Source organism: Neofelis nebulosa, chromosome 5 (assembly GCF_028018385.1).
Source record: "Neofelis nebulosa isolate mNeoNeb1 chromosome 5, mNeoNeb1.pri, whole genome shotgun sequence".
NCBI lineage: Eukaryota > Metazoa > Chordata > Mammalia > Carnivora > Felidae > Neofelis > Neofelis nebulosa.
In genome coordinates, this window is record NC_080786.1 from 89,550,202 (window position 1) to 89,566,180 (window position 15,979).

At 43.4% G+C, this 15,979-nt stretch overlaps 1 protein-coding gene across 23 annotated transcripts in view; it reads right to left on the reverse strand.

Moving 5' to 3' along the window:
* KALRN (kalirin RhoGEF kinase) overlaps positions 1 to 15,979 on the reverse strand; it is a 672,273-nt gene that overhangs the window by 358,853 nt on the left and 297,441 nt on the right. For all 23 annotated transcript variants that reach the window (XM_058731109.1, XM_058731107.1, XM_058731105.1 and 20 more), the window contains exon 10: positions 4,417 to 4,539. In XM_058731109.1, the coding sequence (XP_058587092.1) occupies positions 4,417 to 4,539 (123 nt within the window). The remainder of the gene's footprint in view (positions 1 to 4,416; positions 4,540 to 15,979) is intronic.

The window sequence follows — 15,979 nt, forward strand, 5'->3', positions numbered from 1 at the left end:
ATCTGATTTACTCTATGGACTGATTTATTCTTCATGTGATGAGTTTATCAGCAACTTGAGTCAAGTACATACCAGGACCAGAGGGTTTCCCGCTAGTGCCCAGGTCTTCTATTTGGGCATGGAAAATCTCAGTATCTTGGACTAGAAAGATCTATAGAGACAGATCCCTGGTACATCCTTGGCCCCAGACTCTCACCACCTGCCTGTCAGAAGCCTCCCCGGCCAGGTAGTCAGGACTGTGGCTCCTTTCCTCATTCAGCTCAGCTTCTATGTAGACTATTCAAAGAGTGCCATCTGCAGGATGAACTGAGGACCATAACTACTTCACTCATTTCCTTCAAATAAAGTTAAAGAATTTGTTTAAAACTCGTTCAAGCTCTAATAAACACAAAATTTAAGTTAAATGCTACTGACAGGTAATAGTTTGCTACATTAATTTTTCACAGCTATAATTTATATTTATTATTGCCTTAAATGTCTTTACACTATCTACAGAATAGAAACATATTTGTTCCAGGACTTTACACTGCCCTTCGACCTTTCCCTGTGGGTAAACATTTTCTCCACTTGCGTGCTTGCTCTTCACTGTAGAAGGGCAGATTCCCAGGAGCTGTAACAGATGCAACAGCTCTCTTTCTGCTTTGATTCAAGATAATTTTTTAATTAATTCTTTAATTTTTAGAGAATCGGTGCTTGAAATTTTGTTTCAAGTCAGCCTTAGTCAAAGAATCATAAAAATACAAAATTTAAAATAGCACTGGTGAAAAACGACCCCCCCACCCAGCCTCCTACACCACACTATTTGTGATGCCCTTCCTGACTAAATCTCATAATCGGCAATCCAAAAAACAAACAACAAGAATTTCCATGCTTTGGCTTGATCTCTGACTCAAGAATTGTCCAATTTCTGGTTAAATCCACTCCTCCCCTCCCAATGGCCCTCACTTGATTGAGAATAGAAGCAAGAGAGAGAGAGAGAGAGAGAGAGAGAGAGAGAGAGAGAGAGAGAGAGAAAACACTCCCTTTCCTGTCTGGATCACCCCCTTTCTCAGCACTTGTGTGTGATGATCATGTTGCACAGAACAAAGCAGGTCTGAGGCTCCTGACAGTCCATCTGCCTTTGCCATGGTCAAGTTGGTTTTCCTATGTGGACTACCAATTCCAGGATACTAGGCAGTTCCACTGCCCACTCCTTTCCTCAGAGTAGGGATGAGAAAACAAAATAGGATTTATTACAAGGCTATCAGATGCATCTCTAGAGACCTATTTACAGGGCAATAAGGCAACCTCATGGCCCCTTGCTTACACGCTCTCTTTGTTGTCTACATCTGTCCCCTTTCCAGAGGAAACATTTCTAAAAGCATGAGCCTTTTAGAAGGTATAACTCAGGACACATGAGTTGGTTAGCTGGTTAACCACATTAGTTGGTTAACTGTCTGACTCTTGGTATTGGGTCAGGTCATGATATCACGGTTCATGGGATGGAGCCCATGTGCGGCTCTGCACTGACAGCATGGAACCTGCTTGGGATTCTCTCTATCCTTCTCCCTCTCTGGTTCTCCCTCTCTCTCTCTCTCTCAAAATAAATAGACCTTTTAAAAAAAGAGATATAACTCTCTCTCCTAAGAAAGACACAGTCTTATCTGAAAACAAGGATAGGGAGAAGTGGATTGGCAGAGCCTAGGAAAAGCTGTAATGTACTACATCAAATGGAATGACCACTGCAGCATCTCCTTCCCACTCCCCCTACTCTTGCTGTTTGTCCTGTACTTTTCATGAGCAAACTGGCACTTGGAAATGATTTTTGCCCTCAGTTCCTATACTTCAATAAGGAAGGACAGCAGTGAGTTAGGGTGAAAACATGACTCTGTAGTCAGACATTTTAAATGCTAGCAGAGCCACTGACAAGCCAGATGACTTGGGGACACTGAGTTTTCTGAGCTTTAGTATTGTCTTCTATAAAACAAGGCTAATCCTATGCATCATTCAGGACTGGTGAGAGCTAAAACATATAATGGAAGTGTAAGCTCTCAAAAACGTGTCCATTCTTTCTTTAGTATGAATTTAAGTGAGTACGTCTCTACTAGTAATTGAAAGGCACTGTCCTTGTGAAAGGCTTATTATCAGGTATCAGCGAGAAGCTAGGGGAGCAATTGGTAGAAATGTTAGAGTTTCAGTGGCAGCCAGTTGTAACAATGCACAAAAACAACAGTTCCCTCAAGAGCCTATAACCAAGGCTGGCATTGCCTTTGAGGCTGCAGCAGAAAGAGGGCAAGGGGTGGGGGATGGCTGGGCCAGGGCTGTGGGTGGCTCTGGGGATATCCTTTCTAAGTGAGGAAGGGCTGAGCCAAAGGACAGACGAAAGGCAGGAACACCACACAACTATAGGATGGCTCTATTCCAATAGTTTGTCTCAGATACCAACCACACTCCCCACTCAGCATACAGGGAGACCATGTGGCCCTCTCCCATCCTTTGCCCACTAACAGACAGCAGAGGCACCCAGGATGCCTGGCTACTCAGATGTTTTGGGACTGTGCTACATCCAGAGGAATATTTGGCTTGTGTCTATACTACATTGGCATAATCCAGCCCATTCTGCAGAAGGTCCTTGTATGGATGAAGCTTAGTTTTTTGCTTTTGTAGTGGTGGCAAAATAAATATAACATAAAGTTTTTAAGTTCAGTGGCATTAAATAGATTCACATTGCTGTACAACCACCATCCATCTCCAGAACTCTTTATCTTGTAAAACTGAAACTTGATACTCATTAAATAATAACTCTCCATTCCTCCCTACCCTGCTCTAGCCCTGGCAACCATCATTCTACTTTCTCTGTGAATGTGTCTACTCCAGGTAATTCATATAAGTGGGCTCATACAGTATTGGTCCTTTGTGACTGACTTACTTCACCTAGCATAATGTCTTCAAGAGCCATTCATGTTGTAGCATGTATCAATTTCTTTCCTTTTTAAGGCTGAATAATATTCCATTGTGTATGGACCACATTTTGTTTATCCTTTCATCTGGATACTTGGGTTGCTTCTATCTCTTGGCTATTGTACATGATGCTGCTATGAACACTGGTGTACAAGAATCTTTTCATATCCCTGCTCTTAATTCTTTTGAGTATAAATGTAGAAGTAGGATTAGTGAATCATATGGTGACTTTATGCTTAATTTTTTGAGGAATTGCCATACAGAGACTACACCACTTTACATTCCCACCAACTGTGCACAAAGATGCTATCTGAGGCTTTCTTTATTGGATAGGTCGGCTCTAACCCATCTGTATTTCTGGCTCGAGGTCACTAGTGACTCAGTCTTTCTGGCACCTGCCAGGCCTCTCACTTTCCAGCACATACTTGCCACTTCCCCAGAGATGTGGCGCGCTCCCACCATTTTCCTGTCCTTTAGAAGATTCTTTCAGTTCTTGGCAGGGTCTCACCTTCCCCACCCACAGCTCACATCTGTCTGGGGCTGGTGGCCTCCTTGGGTGAGCGGTAGCACTCTGCACAATGCCCAGTGTGACACCCACACTGAGGACTGTCTGCATGGTGGGATCAGAGCCAGTCCTGGTTAAAGCTGTCATGTGGCAAACCCTAGCTTTGTCATCCTCCCTTCTGCCCCATACGGATTCTCATCAGATGCCCCTTCCCTGCTTTAGTCCTCAGTCTTAGTTTCCACTGCAACTGATCACACTTGACAATATAAGTGGACAAGGTAGTATTTCATCTTGAAGATGAAGATGTTCAGAATCCATCGGAGATTCCCCAAAAGAGGAATATAAGAGAGTTAGGATAAAATTTGGGGGCTGGAGGCTCAGAACAAAAAACCCTCCTGTATAACTATCATGAACTCAAATGGTCAAGACCTCTCACAGCATCTTTGTGTAATTAGATAAAAATGCCCTTTTGGGATTACATGTGCAACTCAGCTAAGAGACTGAATATTACACCATGTTCTCTGGGCACATTCAGCCTTGTGACTACATGATGTGGTGAACAGGTACCATCTCTTCCTCCAGGTCCTAGAAGACGCACAGCTTTGCAAGCAGAGCTAATGCTGATTTTCAGCTCCCACTTGCCTACAGGGATAACCAGCTCCCACTTGCCTACAGCCCAGTAGTTCTGGGCTGTTGCTGTTTCTAATGTCAGTTCCTTCCACCATTACCACCTTGTGACAAGGCATTTACATATCATGCTGGCAGGAAATTTGCTTTGAAGATCATAAACTAAGGGTCTATTTATCACTTACCTAGTGATCCAAAAACAGACAAGGGTCTCCTTGCATCAGGCAGGAAGGCAGCCCAGAAGCCATTGGGCTATCACCCCGACATGCCCCACCAAATACCAAAGCCATAGCCCTGGTCTCCCTTACCCAGCTCCACACACACACGACCAAACAGCATCTCACCTGAGCCACCTCTTCAAAGTCATCATGCCTCTTCTGCAGGGCCCGGGCTCGATGCAGGGACTTCCCAACCCCGGTGTGTTTGCTGAGAAAGGCCTCACCATGGTTTTCAATCCAATCCAACACCTGGTCAGAGAAGGAAGACAGAAGGAAAAACCTGAGACTACATGTGCTACCACAAGAGTCCTACAGTTCCCATCCCAATCGGAAAGCAGCAGTCCAGCTGGAAATGTTCAATCCACTGTCCATCCAGGGGTTTCATTGCTATCATTGGCAATGTAACAGTCCCACCCTTCACTAAATTCAACTCATCTTTCGTGTCCAAAATATTCCCTCATTACTCTTTCTGTTTTCCCAGGTTTAATTAGTCCGTTATTTTAAATAAGCTACACAGACTATCGGGCACAGTTTAAACCTCTTACTACCTTTACTCCAACCACATAAATTCAGGGATGCTGGCAGGAAATTAGGCAGCATCAGGTCAGGGCAGTTCCCTGGCCCTCATGGCTTACTCCTCCCCTACTGCACCGTAACAATACTCACAGCAGAGGCAACTAGTCATGGGAACCCTGCCTCCTCGGGCTTCTGGGACTCCCTTTCTAATCTTGAGAGTAAAGTCTGTACTGGTTAGACCCCACCTGGCTGCTCCAGATAGTGATCACTAGGAAAACCATCCTTTCAGGCTTCTTTCCAGCCTGTCTTCCAACCAGCACTGACCAACTAACAGTTAACAAAAAGATAATTTAAGGTCTTTGCATCCTAAGGCCTGTAGTATCTATGATTCTCTGCCAGGAAGCAGTGGAGACCCCGTGTATTTCTAGGCTCAAGATCTAGTGATTTGGCCTCAGGACATTTTCCTTGGTATTGAGAGAAGCTGGAGAAGTAGAGGGACAAGGGAAGGGATGCTGAGAAGGTGAGAAAATATGTTGTCCTGGGGAACACTGGACAGGAGGAGTAGAAACACTTTAGCAGGAGCCTTGAAATGTACAGGGGGGTGGGGGGGGCGGGGCAGGGCCTAAAGCCTTTCACACCTGTTTTGCTTTCACATTGATGGCCTAACAAAACTGTGTGCCTCTCAGGGAGAGGGAAGCAGTTCATCTCCTGGTGCTTCAGTTCATCTCTGAAGAGCTAATGCTCAGTGAAGCAGGTGGCTGCAATTAAATCAGTTAGAGTGCACAGACACACCTGTTAGAGACCCTGCCAAGACAACTAAGCCCACTCCATTCCTGTTACTCTGGACTTGACCTGAACATTTGATTAACGATGTACTAGCCTTCCTAGGTTCTAGAATGACTTTCTGGAAAATGATTTAGATGAACTGAGCCTGTTTAAAAGGATGCTTTAGTCCCTTCCTTTGTTTCTTCTACAGATTGCCCAGTGGCAAGCAGACAGACCAGCTCATTCCATGGACTACAGGCATGGGAGTTCTGGCTCCACAGAACCTTGCCTTTGGCTTCACTTCCTTTAACATTTGAGATAAATTATACTTGCAATTGTGCAAAGTATAGAAGCCTTCAAAGTCTCCATCGACACTATCATAAAGCCCACAATAGGACTGGTATTAGGTCAGAGAAATGTATGTATGAATATAAAAATGAGGTTTGACAAACATTCACTTAACAAAACTGGAATGTCCATTAAAAAGGAGAAAAGAAAGGCTTTTTAGGAAATGACTATATAAACTTTGGGTGTAGAGACTTAAATACCTTATATAACAAATTCTGGCAATATATGCTTTTCATATTCCAGAAGCATGTCTGTGAAAATAAACTGCAGTCATAAGTGAACTGGATTTTTACCTTTTGCAAACACTGAAAGGAAGCACTGAAAGGAACTCGAAAGTTTCCTTTCTTAGAGGAAAGAAGAGCCCACGTCTCTCCAGAATTATGTATGGTGAAATTTCAACACACAGAAAATCAGGAGAGTGCATTTTTACTTGACTTGACACAATCTGATCCCACAATTCTCTGTTGTAACGAGGATGATGGGCATCAGCCTGCATGGCCCACAAAGTTTCCCATATATTGTGTACCACAGACAGTGCGGTTTTATTTTTATGCATATTTAAACTTGCATTAATCCCTTTTTGAGAATGAATTGAAATTCATGGATAATTTTGATAATTTTTATATACAAAAGAGCTGTCTTTTGGTTTTTCACAAAGGCTTTGGAATTTATGACAGATTTTCAGATTACAATTATTATTTTTTTATTTAGTTTTGAGCAGTTAAGTATGACCTGCTTGTCTGGCGATGTTTCAGTGAATTTATTTTGTTTCATTTTGTTTTTTCTCTCTTGCTTTAATAGGGTTTGTTATGCTAAAACAAATTGGTTTAACAGGAAAGCTTTTCACCCACTGGTTCACAAATGGTTAGCTTTTATACTCCCTATGGGTGATTTCACAACTTATAAACTGTTTTTTAAAGAGCAATTTGCGTCCTATTTAAGTTCTTTTGCTTTCTTTAAAATGTCAGTTCATTATCAGTTAACGACACTAAGGTTACTTAATTAGCTCTACCTTAACCTCTTAAAAATGTATTTATTTCATATCTGATAGGCTTTTATCAGTTCAAACATAATTTTGATCGCTCTGTGTTGTTATATTGTCTCCATTTAGCCTAACTTCTGCCATTGGGACTGAAGCTGGGGAAACACGTGTGATCTCAGCAAAGATGCAGGGACTGCATGGAAATCAGTTTAACAAATAAAAAAGCAAATGATTTAGGATATGGACAAAATTCCTCTAGTAATACCTAGAGACTGCAAAAGTACCTGGGAATAGAGAAACATAATCACTATAGGAAGTACTGTTTAAATCGCTGATTTCTGACTATTTCGTTTCAGACAGTTCATTTAGAGCCAGCGTTGCCTGACATGCATTTAGACCACATGCTCTCTTGACCCTGATCCCATGCCCCACAATCCTGAGAGTACCACCCAACTTCCCACTAGACTGCACAGCACCGAAATGTGCTTTCTGAGCAGACACCAGCAGTGCCTGACAATTACATTACACTCTATGAATGAACGTGCAGCATTGGAAGTCTGGATATCCCTCAGTTTCTGGTGAGTCCCAGACTCTGAGCATCACTGGCTAAAGAATAAATTGCATTTCTAGCCAAATCCCTGAACCCCTACCAAAGTGTGTATACCCATCAAGGTACCCCTTATTAGCTATCCCTGTTTAATTCTCATCTTATGGAATTCTACTTAAAATAATCATTGACGAATTTCAGTCAAGATAGTACAGGTTGATAGTTAATACCTATTAATGGCTTTGAATTGGTATTCAAGTGTTTCCAACATAGGTGGCTGGCTTTCTTTCTTTCTTTCTTTCTTTCTTTCTTTCTTTCTTTCCTTCTTTCTTTCTTTCTTTCTTTCTTTCTTTCTTTCTTTCTTTCTTTCTTTCTTTCCTTCTTTCTTTCTTTCTTTCTTCCTTTCGAGTTAGTTAACATACAGTGTAGTATTGGTTTCAGGAGTAGAACCCAGTGATTCATCACTTACATATAACACCCACTGTTCCCAACAAGTGCCCTCCTTAATGCCCATCACCCATTTAGACCATCCCCCCATCTACCTCCCTTCCAGCAACACTCAGTTCTCTGTATTTAAGTCTCTTATGATTTGCCTCCTTCTCTATTTTTATCTTATTTTTCCTTCTCTTCCTCTATGTTCAACTGTTGTGTTTCTTAAATTCCACATATGAGTGAAATTATATGATATTTGTCTTTCTCTGAGGACTTATTTCACTTAGCATAATACACTCTAGTTCCATCTACATTGTTGTAAATGGCAAGATTTCATTCTTTTTGATTGCCAAGTACTATTCCATTTTGTGTGTGTGTATATAAACATATATATACATACCACATCTTCTTTATCCATTCACCAGGTGATAGACATTTGGGCTCTTTCCATAATTTGGCTATTGTTGGTGGCAACTGTACTACTCAGTATTTATCCAAAAGATACAAAAATGCTGATTCGAAGGGGCACATATACCCTAAGATGGTTTTATTTTTTAGTTTTTGTGTTCAGGTTCTTCGGGGATCAAAGAAGCACATGTGGGATGTGAATATCACATATTCAAACAGATACTTACTAGTCTTACTGTGCCCCAGTGCCGGGCACTAGAATAGCCCAGAGTGCAGTATGAAACAAGGCAGGCACCACCCTGACTCTGGGAGCTCAGTCTGTGTGGGGAACAGGCACCAGGCATGAGATCACACAATTGGTCACTTATTGCAATGGTGAAAAGTGCCAACAGTCAGGGAAGGCCTCTTTGAAGAAGTGAGGTTTAGCTGAGACCTGAGAGAGAGTAGGACTTAACCAAGCAAGGAATGAAAACCATCAGCACAGCTTGAATAGGGGTAAGCAGGAAATGAGCTGGGAGAAGGCAGGAACCAGACCTGCCGAGCCCCATTGTGCCCAGATTCCAGGGTTCATCCTAAGAGCCACCAAAGGGCTACAAGGAGGAGAAAGACCTGCATTTAAAAGCTATTGCTCTGACTGCTTGGTGGAGATTCCAAGGAAAACAAGAGTAGAGGTGAGAAAACAGGACGTTATTGTAGAAATCCTGACAAGAGGTGCTGGTGGCTCAGGCAAGTCTGATGGCGGTGTCCGTGGAGACACAGGTTTGAGTAATATTTGGGAGAGAGAATGGCCAGGATTTGGTGGTTGGGTATGGGAGCAATGGAGAGGCAGGTGGAGGCTGACCCCCTGGGGCATGGCTTGGAATACAGCATGGAAGAAAGGTCCGGTCACCGGTGTAGAAGCAAACGAGTTACGAGGGATGGCACAGAGATAACAGATTTTTGTTTTCTTTCCATTTTCATATGCTCTGGTTTTGATAAATGACAGTTATGCCTGTGAACTTGAGTGGGAAGCAGTACCCAGTGATAGTTGTCAATCTGATTCTGGCAAGATGTGCCCTTAGTTTCAAAGGAGCAATTTTTATACACTCAGGTTTAAAAATAAGTTATAAATTGTTAATATAGTTGGATGCTAATAATAAAAAAAATAGGGACACCAATCCATTTGAAAAACACAAATTTAGGCTTAAATGGAATTAACCTGTGCATTCTTGAGTGGACATTTCACTAGAACATAGTCTTTGAGGGGCTCCTTAACCTGACATGCAAAGTCCTCTGTGGTCACCCCACCCCCTCTCAACCCCACCTCCAGTGAGTCCCTGCCTCACCCCTAAATGCCCCAAAACATGCTTCTTGCCTCCTGAGTTTTACTATTTTTAACTTTACTTGAAATGTCCATGTCCCTTTTTTCTCCCTACATCCACTTCCCAGCTTCCTTCCTACTCAACCTTGAAGCACCATCTCAGAATTACTAGTTCTGGAAAGACTATTATAAAGACTTCTCTTCAATAAACCGCCCGGGCTGGGGGGGTGGGATGCCACTCTTCCCTGATTCTTTTCAAACCACAATTACTGCCGCCAGGCCTGTCTCTCCCACTAGACTCTGACATCCTTGTGAGACACAGAACAGCCTGGTTTGCTCAGGACGTGTTGAACTGCACTCGGCTCACACTCATCCCCAGCACAAGACTTTGGGGTAATGTGTCAGCTCCATGCTCCCCTCCCTCACTCTGTCATAGACCCTCTCTCAGTCTGCACCCAGACTTCTCTCCTGGTATGCCTCCACCCTCCCCACTGCCCCACCTGACAGGTGGTTAATTCCTGAGGAGTATGGGATTTTCACCACTGTATCCTACCCTTCCACCACCTCCCCCTACCCCCAGCATCCCTGCCGGCCCTGCACATGCAGGAGATACTGGAGAACATTTATATCTGGGAGCTGTCAAGGGCAGACTGGCTGAGCCTCCCGCCCTACTGTCAAGGGCAGTCTGGCTGAGCCTCCTGCCCTACCATCTTGAGAGAGGCTGTGCCATCTTATTCTGGAGGCCTGATCTGTGCCCTTTCTTTGGGAACAAACACCCAGGACTCCTGGCCACTCCAGCAGGCAGGCTGTCTTAAAAACAACTTGTAAAGCTCTTCTTTCTTTCTTGTGCCCCAACTGTTCAACCAGAAATTAGTCCTTTCCCAAAACAGTCTTTTCCAAGAGAGATACTCACATCCTGAACCGGATACTGGAGCCAATCTAACAGCCATTACACATAATTCCCTAATTGCCCCCTTTCTTCCTCATCTAATTGTGTTTATTCCAATGAGCACACAAAAGGCAGGGCGCTTTTCAGGGCAGGAGACAGGCCTTTCTAGCTGCTAAGGGAAAGAAAAGAAGTCATTTTGAAGAGAACTATTGATATTTTTCTAAATGGTGGCCATGAATGCAAATGAATTAATGGGAGAAAATCAAGGGCCTAGCTGCTTGCTGTTATGGGACTGATTTTTTGAATTCTTCTAATGTGATGGAATCTTAGTTTTATTTATTTATTTATTTTAATTTTTTTTAACGTTTTTATTTATTTTTGAGACAGAGAGAGACAGAGCATGAATGGGGGAGGGTCAGAGAGAGGGAGACACAGAATCTGAAGCTGGCTCCAGGCTCTGAGCTGTCAGCACAGAGCCCGACGCGGGGCTCGAACTCACGGACCGCGAGATCATGACCCGAGCTGAAGTCGGCCGCTTAACTGACTGAGCCACCCAGGCGCCCCAGGAATCTTAGTTTTAGAGGCAAACCAGTGATATCCACCTTAAAAATTTTAAGTTTGTATCTCAGCTCTACTTACATATAAAAGTATTTTAGGTTCCTAAAGCATCATTAAAATGTGGCACCACCATGGTCAGCATGATTTGTAGACACCATCCTTGGGATTAAGAGGAACCTAGATTCTGGTCCCAGCTCTGCTCCTAACCAGCTGTGATCCAGCTGGGTGTTCACCTTCTCATCTCTGGACCTCACTGCCTCAAATGGAAACGCTGGATCAGACCATCTCCCTAAGTCTTCTTCCAACTCAAATATTTCTTTATTTATATGGAGGTCTTTTATTATACGGAGGGTACAGCAACTCCCCTCCTCAGAAGAAGAGACTATTGTCTGTGGAGGGTTCACTCTTTGTCAAGCACTAGGCCAGGGGATGTGGCTCATCACCTCATCTGTGCTATCTCACCACAGCACTGGGAAGTGAGAGTTATTATCCCCATGTTTGGATGAAGCAAATAAGTCTCAGAGAGGTTAATTAACTTGGCTGAGCTTGTGCACCTCTCAAATAGTGGAGTCAGGATTCCCTCCTCAGGGGTTCCAAGACCACTTCCTAATAAATTTCCCCTGGTTACCTCCCTGTATGGACACCTCTTCACCCTGTTTGGACTCAGATTCTCTAAGTGGGGTTGCCCTCTCTGCATGGATGCCCTCCTCACTCAGCCCGGGCCGTGACACTGCACACCACAGGGCCCGTCCCTTGTGGATGGTCTCCTTACCCTGCTCAGTCTGCACCTACCCCAGGCCACCCTCTCTTACAGGTGCTCTAACACCCTGCACCAGGATGCCCCTGTAGAGGGACTCTCTCTTCACTCTGCTCTGGACGACACTTCCTTGGGGACTGCTGGTGCTGAGCTGCCCTCCCACATAAAGATATTCTCAGCCCACTTGGGCTCTGACCTTCCTGGGCCACTGCAGCCCTCTCACCCTGTGGAGATGCCCACCTTGCTCAGGCCCACTTAAGAGGAAGAACCTGCCCTCTTTCAGAAACATTTCTGTATTAGCTCCTTGGACACTGTCCTCGATAGGAATTGCTCTTGACTCACTTACCTTCACTGTGGTCTTCTTTTCTGAACTGTCTTAGTCTTCCCAGACTCTAAATTTTGGAATACCTGAAGGTTCGGGTTCTGGACCTCTTCCCTCTCTTCTCTTACTCCCTGCATTATCTCACCCAGTTCCATGGCTTTAAGTATCATTGATAAGCTAGTCATTTCCATAGTCACAGCTCCAACCTGAATTTCTCTCCTGAGATTGACTCATACCCAATGGCCTCCTTTCCATCTCCAATTTGGCATATAATGGGCACCACAGACTTAACATATCTAAAACAGAGCTCTTGATTCTCTTCTGGCCTCCTTTCCTGGTGTTCTCCACTTCAACAAAAGATACCAGAATCTGCCCACTGCTTAGCTGCAAGCCTGAGATTCTTTCTTATTAACCCTTTCTTATACACAGTTTCTTACACAACCACTACCAATCCAAGCCACCAGCATTCCTCCCTCACCCCCCAGCCCTCTAAGTGGTCTTCCTCCTTTTTTTTTTCAATATTTCTTTTAACATTTATTCATTTTTTGAGAGACAGAAACAGAGCACGAACAGGGGAGGGGCAGGAAGAGAGGGAGACACAGAATCTGAAGCAGGCTTCAGGCTCTGAGCTGTCAGCACAGAGCCTGACACGGGGCTCAAACTCATGAACCGCAAGACCATGACCTGAGCCGAAGTTGGCTGCCTAACTGACTGAGCCATCCATGCTCCCCTAGTCTTCCTCTTTTTACTCATGACACCCACAACCACTCAGGAGCTGGACCTATTTCTTTAAACATAAATCAATTCACGACATTCCCTTTACTAAAGACTCTACAATTGTTTCTGACCATACTTAGAAAATCCAAATGGTCTTTCTAGCTTATAAGTCTAATTTGACTTGGACCATTTTCTCAAACTTCTCACCCTTTTGTCCTGCTGTCTATTCAACAGCCACCCTGGCCATTCTCCCATCTTCGGGAATGCACCCAGCTCATTCTGGTATCAAGGACTTCTTAGATCCCACATGCCTGGAACCTCTTCTTAAACACGTCCCCATGGCTTATTCATTCAGCTTTCTCTCCATACATCGCTGACTATCACTATACGAAATATTACATATCCATTTGTTAGTGGTGGTATTTTCTCTCTTTGTCCTGAATGTATGCTCCATGTGAGCAGGGGCTTTGTTAGTTCGCGGCTGGGTTCTCAGAGAGCATTTGCTAAATAAATGACTGAATGAACTCATCCCATCTGATTTGAGAACTTCCTTTCTGTATGATTAAAGGAAATGGAGACAACTTACAAACATATGAGGAATCAGAATTCCAGTTCTCTGATTTCCTCATCTGGCTCCCCCTGATCAATCATCTTATTCGACACAGGTTATTAAGCCTGCGTCATAATCTGATTCACAGTAAAATAACCAGGAAGTTTTTCTTGTTTTAAGTAAACTGAAGAACTCCTCCCTCTCAGCAACTACCCCTTCCCCCCCTCCCCAGGCCCTAGGCTCCTACTCTTCAGAAAACCATATTCTGAGGCCAGTAAAAAAGAGCAAACACACAAATCAGCTGTCTACAACACATTTTGTTCTGTTAAAGGTTCCAGTACACACGATGTATAAGAGCACCCAGGGCGGTCTATCATGTCATTATTTCTTTCTCCTGGCAGAGCATAGTGAATGTGAGTCCTGAAGAGGAGTGGCTCACACAGTGCCAGTACCACTCAGTTCCCATCACCTGAGCCCGGAGAGCAGTAGGCGCTATTGAAATGCCCACTTACCAGCAAGTCATTTTCTGTCCCTTCTTTGGAACAAGTATGATCAAAATAAATGTCTTGGCACTTCTCCAAAGAAGACATTCAGATGGCCAACCGACACATGAAAAAATGCTCAACATCATCAGGGAAATACAAATCAAAACTACAATGAGATACCACCTTATACCTGTCAGAATGGCTAACATTAACAACTCAGGCAACAACAGATGTTGGTGAGGATGTGGAGAAAGAGGATCTTTTTTGTATTGTTGGTGGCAATGCAAGCTGGTGCAGCCACTCTGGAAAACAGTATGGAGGTTCCTCAAAAAATTAAAAATAGAACTACCGTATGACCCAGCAACTGCACTAGTAGGTATTTATCCAAAGGATACAGGTATGCTGTTTCGAAGGGACACATGCATCTAATGTTTATAGCAGCTCTATCAACAATAGCCAAAGTATGGAAAGAGCCCAAATGTCCATCGATGGATGAATGGATAAAGAAGATGTGGTATATATATACAATGGAGTATTACTCAGCAATCAAAAAGAATGAAATCTTGCCATTTGCAACTACGTGGATGGAACTGAAGGGTATTATGATAAGTGAAATTAATCAGTCAGAGAAAGACAAAAATCTTAAGACTTCACTCATATGAGGACTTTAAGAGACAATACAGATGAACATAAAGGAAGGGAAACAAAAATAATATAAAAATAGGGAGGGGGGCGAAACAGAAGAGACTCATAAATATGGAGAACAAACAGAGGGTTACTGGAGGGGTTGGGGGGGATGGGCTAAATGGGTAGGGGCACTAAGGAATCTACTCCTGAAATCATTGTTGCACTATATGTTAATTTGGATGTAAATTTTAAAAAATTAAAATTAAAATAAATAAATAAACAAATATTTAAAAAGTAAATAAATAAAAATAACTGTCTTGGTATGGCAGGAGAAGCTATCATTTTTCTGAGAAATCTCAGCAGAAACTCATTAGCAGGTGTCTACTCTTTTTCCCCTGAGAAAAGTGGTCCTTTGGCCTGACAGACCAATGCTGGGCAGAAGCTGCTCAACAGATATGAAGCCCTAGAGTTTCAGCTGCTTCCACCCTGCAGCCCTCTACTCCCAGCCAGCCCACACCTGCCCCTTCTCAATGAGGCCAAGGCTGGGGTGACAGGAACTTGTCTTTGTCCTCGGCATCTCCCTGAATCTCTTCACCCTGGTGCCTTGATGCCTGTACTTCTCACCACTAAGGCCTGGATGTCTTAAGTCAGAGGTTCTCAAACTTCAGAATACTTAAGAATCACCTGGTGTTCATTTTAAAACTTAGGGCAGGGTGTCCAGGGCAGCTCCCCCCCCCCAACCCCCCAAAATGTGCCACTTTGGCATGTGGATTATTTTGAGCTGAAGGCACTTGAGACCCTGTGGTCTCCCTTAACTACACAGAAGAATCTAAATTGGGCTTAGAATAAGGGTTATTAGCAGAGACAAATTTTATCTGAGTGACCATAGGGTAAACATCTAATTACCAAACATCTCTGCTCTTCTTAATGCCCTGTGACACGCATTCCTTTCCTCTGCAATGTCGGACCCCCACCCCATTCTCCTTAGTTCAGAATGACGTATATACCTCATTTTGCCTGTCTTTGGAATTTCAATGTTTATGTGGATTCCCCATACATATACCTATTAAATTTTATTTAATCAAACTCTATTAATCTTTCTCATATCAATTTGATTCTTAGCCCAGCTAGAAGGACCTTTGAAGGGATAGGAATCCTTGGTCCCCAAGAATGGGACAGGACATTCTTGCTCACTGACAACAGACCCTACATTATCCACAGATTCTGAATCAAAAAATACAGAACAGGGCTAGATAATCTGTGTTTGTAACAAGTTCTCCACTCTGAGCAGATGATTTTAATGCCAGGAGTCTAAGGACCACACTCTGAAAATATAGTTCCGCATTTGCACTTGACATCTTGCTTGTTTTCCATTAACAAAAAAAAGGTCCTAGTGATCTTTTCACAGGTGCTCTCAAATCTACCCTTGCCCCATTCCCTAGTTCATGCTTTATGGCCACATGATGATTGTGGCTCCCAGAAGCCT